The sequence below is a fragment of the Micropterus salmoides genome, unplaced genomic scaffold, assembly GCF_014851395.1.
Source record: "Micropterus salmoides isolate LMB-PRFRI ecotype aquatic unplaced genomic scaffold, ASM1485139v1 Ms_hic_scaffold_19, whole genome shotgun sequence".
NCBI classification, from domain to species: domain Eukaryota; kingdom Metazoa; phylum Chordata; class Actinopteri; order Centrarchiformes; family Centrarchidae; genus Micropterus; species Micropterus salmoides.
In genome coordinates this window covers 268,274-282,393 of record NW_024041039.1, presented here as the reverse complement: position 1 = coordinate 282,393, position 14,120 = coordinate 268,274, and the positions used below count along the sequence as shown (strand labels likewise).

The following is a 14,120-nucleotide window of genomic DNA, read 5'->3' as shown; positions in this document are numbered from 1 at the left end:
CCGGTGCGCATGCGCAGAGCTCGGTCCCCGTGGTGCAGTCGGTGTGAGCCGGTCGCCCCCTGCAGGAGGGAGGACGAACTGCAGTTAAGATCTTACAGACCCGGTTTACCCGCTTATTCTCTATTGAACTCTTCTTAAACTTGTTTTTCTTTCTGTTTTATATATTTTATATCTTCAGTGTAACTTTTACTAACTGTTTCCTGGATAAACTTTTTATAAATCAGATATTCCTTACTTCTCCTCTCGTCTGAACAGGGGTCGAGTAGAAATACGTTTTCTCTGCTTTTACCAAGATTATGGTGCAAAAAAAATCTGGATTCACAGTGACGATGGTGAATAAGAGGAAATAAATATGTCTGTAAGTGATGAGATGAGATGGAAGGTAAAAAGTTCTATTATTTTGACTCTTTTTAAAAATGTTATCTAAATGTCTTTATTTCCTACGTTGCTTTTATGCTTTATGTAAAGTGCTTGAGTTGCCTTGTCGCTGAAATGTGCCGTACAATTAAACCTTTAAACATGAAGGACAGATTATATTAATGAGTAAACATCAGAGCTGCAACACATGAGACACAATTCAAAGGAAGTTAAAAGGAGGAAAAACGTTTAAGAGAAGTTTAGAGGAACGTTATCGTATATTACATTTAGTCATTGTAGTTGTACTTATAGTTTGTTTTTGTTCCTTTGTAAAACACATCTCTACACATCTCAACTGTTCATTAAGCACTTCGACCTGTGCTGAGCGGAGCTCCTCAGTAGTTTGATCGCTTTAAGGTGAGTATTGGAAATATTAAGAGTTCAATCAGAGTTTGAATTCAGGTCTGAGCTGACAAACAATTAAAGAATGTAATAAATAAACTTAACATAAAATCTAAGCAGCAAACAACTTCAAATAAATTAAAATAAATCATCAAATAACTTTGAGGCTCTGTCTTTCCAGTCACATTACTTATAAAAATCTGCACTGTGTTATCAAATTTAGCTATAATGAAATATTATTAAACAAAACTCAATATCTTTGTTTTTTTTCCCATAAAACAACCAAACTTAATGTTGTGGAACAAAAACAGGCGTCACATGCTTCGTCACAAAAACAGTGAGCTGTAGGAAAGATGACAAAGACAATAAATTAAATCTTTACATGGATAAATATCATTTGAAATGAACCCCTTTCATTTTAGGAAACAAGAGAAATGACACAATAAAAATCTTTGCTTTCAAAGGAAAAATGATCTTTTGTCATTAATGAGCTCAAAGTTTGTTTCCTCTATTTACTGCTTTGATTAGCAGAGATGATCCAAATGAAGTAAAAAGGGGGCCGTGCAGCTCTAAACACATTAAAAGCAGCAGCTGTTTGATGAGTTCAGGATCCCATCAGAGTGATTGCATGCAGCTGTGCGGCTCCCTGCCTGGAACCAGGTCCTGGAAGGTCCTGGATCAGCTCAGATGGTTCTTCACTCATGGACGAGTCTGCGTTGGAGCGATTTTGATGACTCCATTGCAAATGTGAGTTCAATCTGTCGCCTCCTCTGAGTCTGTGTGAGCAAAACTTTATTAAACGCAGAGCTGATCAGTGACCCTGTTGGAGATTTAACCAACGGTCAGCATGAAGTGAGTTTTCCTGGAAAGAAAACATCAAACTCAAAGTTCCAAACATTTGATGAATTCACACGTTTCACCTCGTTTGACATGTTTTAGGAACAAAAAGCTGTTTGAGTCGACATCATTATTATTATTATTCAGATCACGTGAACATGTTGCTGTGGAGGGAGGAGGAGCAGCTGCTGCAGCTGAGCACTTGTCTCATTTCTTGTTTTCTCTGGATGAAACTAACAGAAGGTTGTTTAAATGTTATTTTTGAAAACTGAAACTGGAAAACTTCAGAAACGCACCTCAGTGTGATTCTTGATGAGAATCGAATGATCTGCAGATCGAACTGTAGAATGTTTTGGGAAAGTTCTGTCTGCCTGGGAACCGGAGGGTCGCCGGTTCGAGTCCGGCTCAGTCCACAGATGCATGGCGTGAGCACTTCCCATGTGTTGCTGTATTTCAGACCTGTGTGTAAAAGACTTTAACAGGAAATAACTTTACTCATGGACTCATATTTCTGCTGCTGTAACGTGCGTTATGGTAATTGCATTTTTCTTTTGTAACACGTTTCTCCCAACACTGGTTCTAAAGATTAGTCAGAGAGAGAAGGATAGATTATGATTAATCCGCTGCACCGTGGTACAGGAGACAGTCGGTACAAATAACACAGACTAAAGACCGTAAAGTGCAGTTAGAGACAGTAACAGTACTGATAAGAATAAATGAAACACCTGCAGGGAGCTCCTCCTCTGATCCACCATCTGTTTTCTCCCACAGGACTCCGGCTTCAGTTTGGGGGAGGAGTTGGGCCTCCAGAGCCCCGCCCACCCTGCACCCAGCGGGGAGCCGGGGGAGGAGCTTGACCTCAGCTTCCTACCTGATGACCTCAGCACGCAGGACGAGGCGGGGCGTCACGATGACACAGGTGTGACATCACAGATGATGCTTTACAGAAAGAAACTATATGATCAATAATTTAATGTTCAGCTTTACACTTTTATTCACTGATATAACATTTAGTGAAAGTCACACTGAGCAACACTTTATATTAGAGAAATAAACGATTTACTAAAACAGGGCTGAAAACATGTTATCACTATTATTCTGACTGACTGTGATCCGATCTGCTATATTAGAGGAAAATCCAACAAACACTGAACCAGAATGATGAGTTTTGTCTATTTGGATCTTTGAGCTGTGTCAAACCTTAAAGACCATATTTCCTTCAAAACCTTTAAAATGTGAACCGAAGCTCATAGAATAAATCCGTTTAAAAACCTGACTGGCAGGTGGGTGTGGCCTCTGTGAGGTCCCAGGAGGCGGGGTTAACCTCTGAGTTTTGGGGCGAGTTCAGCGCTGACAAAACATTTTTTCGACTGAAATGGTCGTTCGCTGAACACCCTGTTGTGGACGCAAGCGCATTGCGTTTTCCTGCCTTGTGTTTACAAACTTGTCGCCGCTGAATGGGTAAAACCTGTGACACGCCCACCAAACAGAAGAAAACGTACCTCAAAGCCCGTTGCAGAACGTTGCAGAACGTTGCAGAACATTACGAGGAAACATGTTCAATCTGAAAATGTTGCAAACCGGTGCAGAACGTTTTGATTGAACTCTCCCCTGATCTGTTGCAGCAGAGAGTCAGACTGCAGCTCTGGACGTGTCTCAGGACAGCGGCGTCTGTCTGGACTACAACTCTCAGGGTTCAACAGCAGCTGACCCCCAGCAGGGGTCGTCCGTGTCGGGGCTGGGGACCGGAGCCTCCCCCTTCTGTCCCATGACCCCTATGACCCCCATGACCCCCATGACCCCCGTGACCGAGAGGTCAGGAATCATCCCACAGTTACAGTAAGTCACAATGTGTACCGATACTTTATCTGCAGTGCCAATACAACCTAAGAAAAAGTGTGGCCCCCCCCAGTGGCCCCCCTGGCAAGGAGCAAATGTATAAAATTGCTTGCGCTCTCTCTCGCATTCAATTCAAATTAGCTTTATTGGCATGAATGTAACAACAACATTGCCAAAGCATCATGTATACAACATAAGAACAATCAGCCCCATACATTTCATTAAACAAGTGTAAAGCGTCAAAGTGTGTTGTGTTAAAAAAAAGAAGCAAAAAAATAAAATGCATAAACAAAACAGTAAGCGTGTGTGTGTGTGTGTGTTTAAAAATAAAAAATAAATAAAACAGTAAGCATGTGTGTTAAAAAAAATATATAAATGAAACGGTAAAGTGTGCGTGTGTATATTAATAGACAAAAAACAATTAATTGATTAAAAAATAATGATTTAAAAAAAAAAAAAATCTGTATCAAATGTAAAACAAAACAAGTAGTAAAATATCAAAATAATAATTTTGAAAATCTGTACAATTATTTGTTAGTCTGAGGTTCCACTGGTTGTCCTCACTTCATGGCATGAGGAGACATATTTTGCAGCAATTATTTCACATATGGGCATTTCTCCCAGTAAATAGGGGAGTTTCTGTGTGTCTGATATGAATTTGAATTCGGGGTATATTGGGAAATGTTTGCAAAGTGTTTTTGTCTTAGTGTTTATATTTGGGGCATGAGGTTAGAAAGTTCAGCTCTGTCTCTACCTGTCCTCTGTCTCTACCTGTCCTCTGTCTCTAACTGTCCCCTGTCACACTGGGAGCAGAGTCTCTCCTCTTGTGGTAGCCAGCTCTGTCTGTGATGACCCTTTCTATGGCCAGGCTGTGTTCACTCAGTCTGTATGTTGTCAACATGTTTCTTAGTTTGGGACATTTTATTGTACTCAGGTAATTTGCCAGTGTGAATTCTCTTTTTAGGGTCAGATAACATTGTAGTTTACTTTGTGTTTTGGTTGTTCTTTCCAGTATTCAGTATATTTTTCTTTCTGCTTGCTGATAATTTGGTTTGGTCTTCTTGAGTTGGTGTTGCTGTCCTGAGGCTGTTGGGGACTTGTTACTGCAGAGAGCCTCAGGACCAGCTGGCTGAGGGGACTCTTCTCTGGTTTCAGCTCCTGGTATGTCAGGGCTCTGTGATGATATGTCTGTGTTAACTGATTGTAAGTGATTGTAAAATTTAAGTGATATTTTCTGTATTTTTAGTAGGAGGGGGTATTGGTCGAGCTCTGCTCTGCACAGGTTATTTGGTGTTTTTCTCTGCACCTGCAGGATGCTCTTACAGAACTCAGTATGGAAAGATTCTATGATTGTTTTGTCCCATTTGTCAAATTCATTACTAAGTTTTGGCCCCCAGATTTCGCTACCATAAGAATTATTGGTTCTAGTACAAATTGTAAAATTTTCAGCCAGATTTCAATTGAATATATATTTAATGTTGGCTCTGTACGGACCCAGACAGTCCCCTCGTGGCCCGCCGTTGACCATGTACGGACCCAGACAGTCCCCTCGTGGCCCGCCGTTGACCATGTACGGACCCAGACAGTCCCCTCGTGGCCCGCCGTCGACTCTGTACGGATACGGACCCAGACGTCCCCTCGTGGCCCGCCGTCGACTCTGTACGGATACGGACCCAGACAGTCCCCTCGTGGCCCGCCGTCGACTCTGTACGGATACGGACCCAGACAGTCCCCTCGTGGCCCGCCGTCGACCCTGTACGGACCCAGACAGTCCCCTCGTGGCCCGCCGTCGACCCTGTACGGACCCAGACAGTCCCCTCGTGGCCCGCCGTCGACCCTGTACGGACCCAGACAGTCCCCTCGTGGCCCGCCGTCGACCCTGTACGGACCCAGACAGTCCCCTCGTGGCCCGCCGTCGACCCTGTACGGACCCAGACAGTCCCCTCGTGGCCCGCCGTCGACCCTGTACGGACCCAGACAGTCCCCTCGTGGCCCGCCGTCGACTCTGTACGGACCCAGACAGTCCCCTCGTGGCCCGCCGTTGACCCTGTGCAGACCCAGCGTACGGCAGAGCTGTAGAAGCTGCATACCGCTTGTATTAGTCAGCTTGTCAAAGCTCTTTCTAGCAGGACATTCAGGGAAGCAGGTGCTTCCAGGTAAGTGTTGGTCTCCCTGGGTGTTCATAGTGTCAGCTCTTTCCGCTGTTCGAGCGTCCAAGTCCCCACAGAGTAACACATTTCTCATGGTTTTATAATGGTTAACTTCCTCCTCAAGAATAGAGAAAGTATCTGGGTTGTAGTAGGGGACTCTGATGGAGGTATATAGATGGCACACATGTAGACATGTTGCTCTGTTTGTTCATTTTCAACCATATATTAGCTTCTTCTTCTTTAATAACTGATGGACTGGCTCAGTTCTGATTACACCATATAATCAGGCCTCCTGAATCTCTGCCTTGGGTTATTGTGGGATTTTTTGTTGATGGTATAATAATGTCAGTGTAGCCGTGAGGACGACCAGTGGAAACATCTTCTCTGCACCATGTCTCCTGTAAAACTATGATGTCAGAGTCTTTAACTCTCTATTAAAATCTGGATTTCTGCTCTTTAAACCAAAAGCTGATGATCTCAGACTTCAAATGTTCCAACATGTTATTGTGAACGATTTCATCTCCAAGTGTAATCTGTTCAAAAATTAGACCTTAACACCTTAAAAAACAAATAATAGTAAACTAGATATTAAACAATACTAGTAACAAACGAAAAGGGGGAAAAAAAGTATAAAAAGAGGAAAATAGTGTTGTAGGTAAATGAATAAAATATTAAACTTTGAGTGACATTTTTAGAGTGTATTATGTGTGAAATACTGTTAAGAATTGTCCTTATATTGTTATTGGTTTAAAATGATATCCAACATGCCAAACTATGAATTATTGTGATGTCTCTAAGAGTCTCTGCTCTTCCATCATGTAGCCATGAGGCCAGAGCAGAGCAGGTTTAGCATGTGATATGTCTTTGAGTTCACCAGAGGGGGGCGGGGCTGTGGCTCTTCTCACCGCTGCAGCGTAGTCCAGTCCAATAGGCTGCTGCTCCTGTAGTCTTGGTTCTGCCGTTGGGATGAGGGGGGGTACAGGACCTCCAGGCTGGGGGGCTCTCTGGCTGGGTATCAGGGGCCAGTGTTGTGTTGGCTGTGGGTTTGTGTGTCTCTCTCACACTCGCTCTCTCATGTTAAGTGTTTAGTGGAGCCAGGCTGTTTGTTGACATGTTAAAAAACACAGTGGTAAGAGAGTTTTGTAGTTTTACAGTTATCTATCTTTTGAAATGGTTGGTGCCATTTTTACAAAAATATGACACTGGTCAAATCGGTGGTTAAAGTGGGATATTTCAAGAAAACTGTTGTTGAATGTAACACAACTCTATACAGACACTGATGCCGAGGTGCTTTATCTGTAGTATTGACACGCACACTGTTTGTATGTGTGGGTGCGTGCAGGAACATCGTCTCCACGGTGAACCTTGGCTGTCCGCTGGATCTGAAGTTTATTGCCCTCCAGGCAAGAAACGCCGAGTACAACCCGAAGGTACGTCGCCTCTCCGTCAGGTGATTACTGAGTGTTGCTGACCACAGATTCACCTGTGAGATAAAAACCATGCAGGAATGTCCAGATTATCTGCCAGGATGTAAACCTGAGGCACATCTGCCTCCACTCCGTGACGAGCTGGTCAGCACGGGGGTGCGTTTACCACAGGAAGTCATTCAGAGTGTCAGTATACTGCATTTCTACTGTACATTTCAGCCAATACTACTTCTTCTTGCATTTAACACATTTATACATTGTAGAAAAATGCAAATATTTTACATACATACATGGTGTGAAAAAAGTGTTTGTCCCGTACTGATGTCTCTTGCATGTTTGGGATTTGTTGAGTTGTGTTAATAGTTGCGATCAGGACATTGTGAAATCCTGGAGCGACTGTAAGGCTACAACCACTCTGCTACACTGGTTTTTAAACAGAAACAATCTCTGTCCTCACCAGCGTTTTAGCTGCATATCAGAACTGATCTGTCTGTATTTAAACGGCTGAAAACGCACATCATGTGACCGTTCACGTTTGATCAAGATTCGTCTAAAGAAGAAAGTTCTCCTAGAGACGAACGAGGAACAGCGATGGTGAAGAACCACAGCAGAGATTTCTCTGCATGGACCACGGGAGGACAAAGAGACCGTGGCGGCGGGAAACGTAGCAGAAGGTCTGCGGTTTAAAATCAAAGTAGGAGGGTAGATGGACCCCAACGTAGGCTCGCCACCCGTCCCTTAAAATGCAGAATCATCCCGTATTTGAGAACTAAATAGTATATAATAGTTTTCTGAGTTGTCTTTAATGCAGCATCCCATGCAAACTATCCCACGCATTCTGTAAACTCCTCTTCTACCCCTGATTGGGTAAAACTCGCTGCCATTGATGGTTTGATTAACACTGTCAGGTTCGGGGCCAATCGGAGTCAGGTAAGGGCGGGTCTCTTGGCAGGAAGTCGAGTTGAAGTAACGGCGGCAGCAGCTCCAAAGGCTTTTTGGAAGTCAACAAAACAGGCTTATGCCTTTCTTTTCTTAATGTTTAATTCCTGATCAGTTAGAGTCTGGAGGGTAAATATATGTTCAGACAGTCTGACCGCTAGTCTGCTGAGTTCATCTGTTCACACTGACTTCAACAGCAGATGGCTCATTATGACGTCGGCTGGTATCAATCTTAATACTTCAACATGTTTTAAGTTATGATAAACAACCATAAGGCCTGCCGTTGCTGGGCCCCCCAGGGGTGGGGCCCCCGCTCAGGCAGGCGTCCCTTATTTTCCTGTATTGAAGGTGGCGTCCCTACCTGTACGTGACCAGTTTCCCCGCGTAGTCTTTCTGATTCTGTGACTTCAGCAAACGCTGTACAAATAAGAAAGCTGCACTTCAGCAAACGCTTTCCGTGACGTCGTGGCGAGCAGCACTTTGTTTTAGTTTGTCTGTAGCTCGCATCTTCCCGACCGTCCACACTGTCCCGTTTTCACTACAGGGTTCCAAATCAAATGATTTGAAACAGTGAACCACTTTCAAAACAGCACTGCTAAACCGCTAACGCGCTCACAGACTTTGAGTTAACTCAGCGGATTCTGTCAAGGTTTATATTATATACATGAGGCTTAGCGTTAGCTTAGCATTAGCTCTAGAATACTTTGTGTTCAGTGGTCCTGTGTGTGGTAAACACAGATGGAACGTCTCAGAAGCTACTGGTGGGGTTCAGTTCTTGTGTTGTGTTTCAGCGTTTTGCGGCGGTCATCATGAGGATCCGCGAGCCGAGAACCACCGCGCTGATCTTCAGCTCGGGGAAGATGGTCTGCACAGGAGCCAAGAGGTCAGTCTACCTGTCTCACCTGTCTGTCTCAGGTTACAGGTACGATCAGGACTTACAGGACAGTTTATTAACCAGCTTCTCTCACGTGTCTGAGCACGTGCAGCGAGGAGCAGTCGCGACTGGCGGCCAGGAAGTACGCTCGGGTGGTGCAGAAACTGGGTTTCCCCGCCCGCTTCCTGGACTTTAAGATCCAGAACATGGTGGCCAGCTGCGACGTGTGCTTCCCCATCAGACTGGAAGGTCTGGTCCTGACACACCAACAGTTCAGCAGGTAGAAACACTGACGATCGGTGAGGGCATGAGGTTAGCTTAGCTTAGCACAAAGACTAAGGCCTAAAAATGCACCTTCCAACAACTGCAAAGCTGTGATCAGCGGATTCACTGAGGGGTGCAGAACCTCTGAGTGCTTCATGTTCTGTTCAGCCGGTGACGCTGACCAATAGAAAGCCTTGTAGCAAACCCCCGACGTCCTGCCAGAGCCGACCTTTGAGTCCAACGTGGAGGAAGCTACTGTTGTTCGCTGCGTCACCATTTAATCTGATTTAAGCTCCAGTCAGAGTCGCTGTTTTACATGCGTTTTCCCCACCAGATTTTAGGTTAACTCACTTGATGCTAATCTGGAGTTAAGTGAGAGCTGTCGGGGGGGGGAAAACCTGCGTTTGCACACAATTGACCCTTCGCTAAGCCACGCCCGAATACGCAGCTGGCCAATCGCAGCGCAGTATAGGACTCTGTCTGAGTTCTGACACTTTCATGGCTCCATTGACTCTAATGCAGAAAGAGTCGTTTTCTAGCTTCCTTCTGGCTGTATTTTCTAAGATCTGGTCAAACGCTGTTCCTGCAGCGTCTTGTAATAGTTACAGCAGCTACCCAGAGAGGCTGAAAGGAGAAGGACGATTTATTCTCTCTCCAAAACCTGAAACAAATCCAGAAAAATGTCAGCCGTGGATCGTTCCTAATGTGATGTTAGTTAGCTAACGCTGGCTAACTTCCTGCTTAATGTAACGTAATAAAGTCCTGCTGTTCTGCTTTTAATGACTGTAATAATGAACAGGCCGACCAGCTGTACAGGAACACTGCTGATCCTTCATATCGTTGTCCTCTTTCTCAATCGTCAGATAATAAAGTGGTTCACTTTAGCTTCTGTCTTTAATTTTTCACGTCAGTCTGACAGCCTGAATAAAACCTTCAAATGTACAATGTCAAACTGTCTGCTTCTTTCTGAGGTCGCTTTGTCCAACAGCATTTCTCCAGCGAGTGCAGTAATAGGAGGCGCCGTGATAAAAGTCCGACAGTTTGTTGGCAACTTTAACTAAGGGGGGCGTGGCTAAGCAAAGGGTCAGTTAGGAGCTGGAAGACTTCACAAAGTCAGATGTGCAGTAATGATCCTAACCTTGAGCATTTCCTTTTAATTTAGCCGGGCTAGCAGTTCTCCCCTGTTACCAGTCTTTGTGCTAAGCTAGGCTAATCACGGTCCAGGAATCCCCAAAATGCCAGCGTTCCTTTCAGTCATGACATTTTATTTTTTTCCTTCATCCGCGTCACATGCTAACAATGGCGTCTCAAACGTTCCCATTAGCTTAGCGTTAGCTTCTTGTTTTGTTAGCGTAGCATTTGAATTGAGTTTCTTTTTCACCTGAAACTAGTGAACAAGACAGAGTTTAACATAAAAGTTCAGTCGCTGGGAAGCCTTCAGATGAACATCTTTTAAATCTTTTTAAAGGGTTGTACAACACTTAAACGTTGATAAAAAGTTTTCTGTGTTTCCGTGTCCAGTTATGAGCCGGAGCTGTTTCCTGGCCTCATCTACCGCATGGTGAAGCCTCGCATCGTCCTGCTCATCTTCGTGTCGGGGAAAGTGGTTCTGACCGGTAATGAAACTCAAATGTCCCACCGTGCTTAAACAGTGAAGTAGCAGCAGACACTAGTGAACAGCTGCACGTTGGAAGAGCATCGTTCGATCAGTTGTGACTCTGTCGGGAGAGCCGGGACGACCGAAACACTTTTCTGATGAGCGTCCCTTTAAAAGCAGCTGTGACGTGTGTTTGATCAACACCCGGTGCTGCTGATTCTTCAGTCCCGACCGCTTTTATTTAAAATGTCAAACAAAACATGACGAACATATTGTGCCCGTTATCTTATTAAAAACCTGTTCATTTTTAGAACACGGGGCCTAACGTTCAGTGCACTTTTGGATGTTTACGTAGATCAGCCTGAAGCCGGGTGTTGCGAGTCGCCAACAGTCGGGCTGTGATGGATACTAACGGAACATTTGTCCTCGATTACGATGTTGTTTTGACCTCCATCGTTCACCGAAGAGGTTCTGATTTTCAGTTTCGATTACTTTTCAATAAATCGTGTTGGACAGATGCAAAATATCTGGAGCCGTCGGCCGACTTGACATCCACATCTGACTAAGAGCAGGCAGCTACTTTTTCACCACTAGACTGCGCTGCGGGAGAAGCAGATAAAGAAAACAAGACAAGCGATCAAACGCCACAGCGAAGAGGAGAGCTGCTCACTGCATGCTGGGTAGTCTCTGAGGAACGTTCATAAAGTCACAGCGCGGTCTCTTGGCCCCGCGGGGCCGCTCTGCGCTCCTCAGGTGATCAGATACGGCGCCGCTCTATGGACAGTAACCATGGCAGCGGCTTGTGCGCGCTACACAGCTGCAGCCTGTTTAACTTGAGTTAAATTACAGGCTGCGTAACTTCAGCTGAGAGGCTGAATTCCCTCCTGCTGATGTCCTCTTCAGATTCTGGAAACTCCCAAACAGCGAGGATCAGTTCGGCGGCGGGCGTGTGCATGAGGCGAGCGCTTCTCCTCCCTCTGACTGCTGAACAGACTGTAATTAGAAATATTTTCTAGCTGCTGTGTGAAGGGAAAAATCTGTTTAAAGCAAACCACATGTTACTGCACTTTAATGCATACAGCAGTACACTTAAATTAAAAGGCCAAAGCACTACTTTAGGATACATTATTCAAATTTGACGCATCAAAATGGCTCCCCAACACATTTCTGACACATCGCTGATATCTAGCACGCCAAATATCTGTCGGCCGACTCGGCGTCCACATCCAGCCAATGAGAGCAGGCCTCCAACTGTAGGTTAGACGTTTCCTGCTGCCTGCGTCTGCTGATCCGTCCTTTCACCCAGATTCTTTGTCTTTAGAATAACAAACAGCTGTTTCCTGTGCAGGATCGCTCATTTCACCTGTGTTTTCTTGACCAAACGTGGTTTGGAGACCAGCGTCAGGTGACTCCGCCGCTGTCAGCTCGTGGAGCGTGTGACCTCCTGTCACCGGTCAGTCACGCTGTGTGAACGCCACGACGGCTTCAGGACTCCTGTTCCAAGACGTTAGGAGCTTCCTGTGTGAAGAAATGGAGAAATGCGCTGGTATAAGGACACAATTAGAAATCTCAGCTCATCTTTGAAACAGACGGCCGCTATGGAAGCAAAGTGCCGCTCACCTCTTTGGCCTCTCCTCAAACGGAGAAGGATCGCTCTCCTCGGCGACATAATGTTCGCACAACGAGGATGTAAGTCTGTGAATGAGTCTGTAGCAGAGCAGGTGCTGCAGTAACGTCTTCTTTATAACAACACGGTGGCAACGATCTGCATCTGTTCATCAGTCCTCTCAGAGTCACGTACAGCGAGACGCAGCGACGGGAGAGCACAGCTAACCAGATATATCAGAACGTGAACTTTGGCTCGGACCTCTGTGCGGACTTTCAGGTGTGGAAGGACCCTGCGTCATCCTTGACTTCCTGCTTCCAATCATATTAAGTGATTTACAGTTAAAAATAACTGAATCATCAAAGACGAGGTCGAGCGATCACTTCCCGTCTCACAGACGTCCGAGTCCACCTGATTGTTCTGGCGATTATATGCTACCTTTATGTTCCCTTTTCCACTCTCGCAGGATTAGTCTTCTGTTTTTTGATTGATCATTTCAGGGGCAGCGTCTTCAGAATCATTTTACATTGCACCGCTGCTCGCTGCATGTGCACTGGAAGGAGGGGGGAGCTTATTTCAGATATCAGCGTATAATGATTTGTTGTTGTTATTGCTGGCGATCAGCCGCTGTCTCGACGGCGTGCCCAACAGCAAGGCTGCACAGACGTATGGCCGTGGAAACGGTGCGCAGAACCGCTAAGTAGCACCTCTCGATAGCGCGCGTCAATGGACAGAACACCGGCTCTGAGAAAGTTGTTTCATTGGTTGCGGCTCTCCCCGACATCATTACGAGTTGCCGTGATCAACATTGAACATCGGTGCTCTCTGCGGTAACGAGTTAACTGCGAGACAAAGATCTTATGATGAAAATGAAACAGACGTGTTGTTGTAAGATGGCCAGATCAGCTGCTGTCATCTCCTCACACCCTTTTAGAAATGAACTTGTTTTCATTTTGTAGTCGTGTGTTTATATTCCAGGAGCTAAAGAACGAGCTGAGATCTACGACGCGTTTGAGAACATTTATCCGATCCTGAGAGGCTTCAGGAAACAGTGAGGCCCCGCCCCCTCTGACGCCACTTCCTGTTCATTTGTAAATGCACGTTTACTCTCTGGATATCAGTTTGTTTGTGTTGTGGATGGTGAAGGAGTCGCTTTCTGTTTGAGTCTCTGTTGAATGTTTCGCCATCCTGAAAGAAAATAAATGACAGTTTTCCAAAAAGATTTTCTGTTTTATTTAGACTCTGATCAGAAACTCCCTTTACGATCGATGAGCTCTGTTCATCCAGTCTGGTTCCCCGCTTGGTGTGGATCTTTTGAACAGGTGCAAGAACAGCAGTCCGTACAGTTATTTTTATTAGGGGCCGAGACATCTAGCATAGATAAAGTGAAAACAGCAGTCCAGCGTTTGCACCACAGTGTTTTAGCGGCTGCTAATTTGCAACACCCGTCCCTAGAAGGGCTTTTAAAGAAACATTAATACGATGCATTACAGTATAAGTCGAGATGAAAGGAGGTAAAATGAGTAAATCAAAATGAATGATGAGAAACATGCAATGCTAACTACAGTAGACTGGAAGTGCGTGAACCAACCAGGCCTCTCTTGTGTGTTTAGGTAGCACGTTTCACAGAAAACTTTAGTCGCCACTTGAAGCGGCTCTGGTGGATCATCTGCTGCTTTGTGGGGTCAGCAGATCTTTAATCCCTGTGAGCCGAGCCCGAGTGAGACGGGGTCAGACATGTGATATGTAATGAACGAAAGAGACGCGACGGCCCGGTGAGAGCTACGCTGAGCAGGACGCAGCGAGGATGTCTGATGGAATCTGCTCA

At 45.2% G+C, this 14,120-nt stretch overlaps 1 protein-coding gene and 1 long non-coding RNA gene across 3 annotated transcripts; one reads left to right on the top strand and one right to left on the bottom strand.

The window, feature by feature from the left end:
* Positions 1 to 382: 382 nt before the first annotated feature.
* LOC119910124 (TATA box-binding protein-like 2) lies at positions 383 to 13,514 on the top strand. The gene is given in 9 exon segments (XM_038728529.1): positions 383 to 1,483; positions 1,485 to 1,506; positions 2,368 to 2,515; positions 3,222 to 3,435; positions 6,928 to 7,015; positions 8,743 to 8,834; positions 8,938 to 9,105; positions 10,611 to 10,705; positions 13,271 to 13,514. Coding segments are annotated over 9 exon segments (927 nt in total). The 5' UTR covers positions 383 to 1,460; the 3' UTR covers positions 13,348 to 13,514.
* On the bottom strand, positions 1,143 to 2,344 carry LOC119910126. 2 transcript variants are annotated; one of them, XR_005445590.1, is made up of 2 exons: positions 1,893 to 2,344; positions 1,143 to 1,621 (listed from the first exon to the last, which is right to left on the bottom strand). It is a non-coding gene; the product is annotated as an uncharacterized LOC119910126 (long non-coding RNA). The 2 variants fall into 2 exon arrangements; XR_005445589.1 differs by having other exon boundaries at positions 1,143 to 1,535; positions 1,893 to 2,325.
* Positions 13,515 to 14,120: the final 606 nt, after the last annotated feature.